At 31.2% G+C, this 2,711-nt stretch overlaps 1 protein-coding gene across 1 annotated transcript in view; it reads right to left on the reverse strand.

Moving 5' to 3' along the window:
* Positions 1-2,711, reverse strand: part of SEMA3A (sema domain, immunoglobulin domain (Ig), short basic domain, secreted, (semaphorin) 3A) — a 257,094-nt gene that overhangs the window by 189,539 nt on the left and 64,844 nt on the right. The window contains exon 2 of the mRNA XM_012650120.1: positions 1,507-1,664. Within this exon, the coding sequence (XP_012505574.1) occupies positions 1,507-1,664 (158 nt within the window). The remainder of the gene's footprint in view (positions 1-1,506; positions 1,665-2,711) is intronic.

Genomic DNA, 2,711 nt, shown 5'->3' on the forward strand with positions numbered 1-2,711 from the left:
AAATTCCTTAGTCAACAGAGTTTTGCATTCATTTTATAAAAGAATGGTTTCCTTCTAGTAATACAAACAAAAAAAACCCGCTTATTTTGTGACCTTTTCAAAGATGCTAAGGTCAATATTTTTATCATTTCAGAAAAACAAACAAATAACCAGTTTTCTTAGACAAAAGATAACCTTAAGCATTTATTGCTATCATCTGAGGTGGTTTAGAAGACAATCAAATTGAAAAATCAGATAAAGAAATATCCAGGGTGATTTTTTAGGTTGTCACATATCAATTCTGAAATATATCATAAGTACATTGCCATTTTATATGACCATATACAATGAATCACATTTATTTATGCATATGGTCAGATTTTTAGTGTTCAAATAATGGAAGAGAAGAAAAAGTATTAGATTTAGTGCTATGCTTTGTTAAAGATATGAATCAGCTTTAAATTTAAACCTTTATTTTATCTCATAAGCAATATTCTCCAGCCAGAACAAATGGTTTTTACAATTCTGTCACTTTTTTAAAAATGATCATCCAATCAGTGATAGCTTACAAGGTGTTGAGGGACACCATTTTAAAGTCTTCACTATTATGAAGGAAAATTCATATAGATACTAAAGTGGATGTATTCCAAAATGTATATTGTACTATTACTCTTGTGAAAGCTATTGTCTAAAGACCTTTTCCCTCAGATAACTACGACTAAAAATATTGACTGTGAAAGAAAATGGTTGACTTAGAGTACATGTGGACTTTGTAGCATAATTTCCACTAATTTGTCAATCTGTGTTTATTTTTCAAATTGTATAGCTTTTTAATGAAATAAGTCAGAAACACTATAGAGAATAAGGATAAAGTTAGTGTCCTGTGTTGTCTACATGACCACATTAGCAAAAATCTGATGGTTTAAAAACTGATTTTCTAGATAACGGTTTGGCAAACTTTTTGTTTAAAAGGCTAGATAGTAAATATTTTCGGTTTTGTGGTCCAGATGATGTCTGTTGCAACTACTCAGTTTTGTTGTTGTAGCACGAAAGGAGAAATAGACAATATGTAAATGAATGACAGTGCTTATGCTCCAATAAAACTTTATTTACAAACACATGCCAAATTAGGCATGTAGGTAATGGCTTGATGAACCCAGTGTTTGCTGGCAATATAGAGAGATACATAAATTTATATACATAGATATACATGGTACATGAAATCAATTATGGTATATTTCTATAATATTTCAAGTATTTACTTTTATGCAGGAAAATGATATAACTATGAAAAGATAAGCTGAAGGTAGTATGTTTTATAATGATTATTGAAAATACTGTGATTTCTTTTTTGATAATTTTTATGGTTTACTGCATACATTGACTTATTTTTATTTGCATCTAAAAAGATAAAATATTAATTCAAAACAATTTTCTGTCAGTTGTCTTGCTGTTAATAGCTAGACAATTCTATTTAACTTTAGAAGCTTCAAAAGAACCATAGTGTATATATTGGAATAAAGATACCTTTTGAAAATCCTTGATATTAACCAGGTTGAATGAAAATATGTGATCCTTTGCTCCGACATACAGCCTACTTCGTTCCTCATCCAAAAGGAAGGTATGGTAATTCGAGCTGTTGGCCAAGCCATTGAAAGTGATCACATTGTTGGATTCCAACATTTCTGCAAGGTAACGAAGCAAGACATTGGGTATTAATGTGAAGTCCTACATGAGCACAGACTATTCAGACTATTCATACATGGTAATCTGACTACTGCATGCTATAGTTTTCAATCAGTGTTTATTCTTCATGGTACTAAGAAACATATAGGAACCAAAATTTTTATGTTTCACTGAAATGGGAATTATATTCCCATTTGCTCATTTCATACTCAAGATGGTATTTTTTTTTCAGAATATTATGGGGGAATATACATTTTGGTTACATAATTTGCTTTGTTACAGTTTGAGTCAAAGTTATAAGTGTGTCCTTCACTCAGTGTGCAGTGTACCCATTAGGTGTGAATTTGCCCATCTTTTCCTCCCCTCTCCCAACTAAGATGGCACATTCTTAAAAGAAGACATGGAAAAAAATAACTTGTCTACATGAACTGGTCTGGCAGGATCTATTTGCATGTAGTAATGGGTTAGACTGATCAATATTGTATATAAATGTCTTTAATCTTACAAAGATTTTTTAAAGTGGTTTCATTTATTCTCTGCCATTAGCTAGAAGGGTAAGCATAGTGGCCAACCGCCAGGAGTTTTGGGGAAACATCCAGTTTAATCTCCTAAGTTGTTTGAGACCTCTTTTTATTGAAAAGTTTGAATATATACTTTTGACCATTAAATCATTAACTTCACCATCTAAATCCTTTGAAGTATTTGGAGCTGATATATATAGATAAACTGAGCTGAGCCTTTTATAAAAACATCAATTAACTTGTTCACCATATGACCTCAATTTTTCAGCTTGTTTTTGTTCTACAATTTGCTTTTGCTGTGAGTAGGCAAATACTACACATTAGACTTATACCTTAAGTGACAGAAACATTTTCAGATTAAAAATAACATCAAATGTAAGCCCACTTTTATATTAGAAAGCTAATTGTTTATAAACAGCCTTCTTAAATATCCACTTCTCTACGGGATAGAAATGTTGAGGATTCTCCAAAACTATATGTCCTGAATCACTTCTTCAGATTTTCCAGTGCACATTTAGTAGGAGA

Source organism: Propithecus coquereli, unplaced genomic scaffold (genome assembly GCF_000956105.1).
Source record: "Propithecus coquereli isolate 6110/MARCELLA unplaced genomic scaffold, Pcoq_1.0 Scaffold312, whole genome shotgun sequence".
Taxonomy (NCBI): domain Eukaryota; kingdom Metazoa; phylum Chordata; class Mammalia; order Primates; family Indriidae; genus Propithecus; species Propithecus coquereli.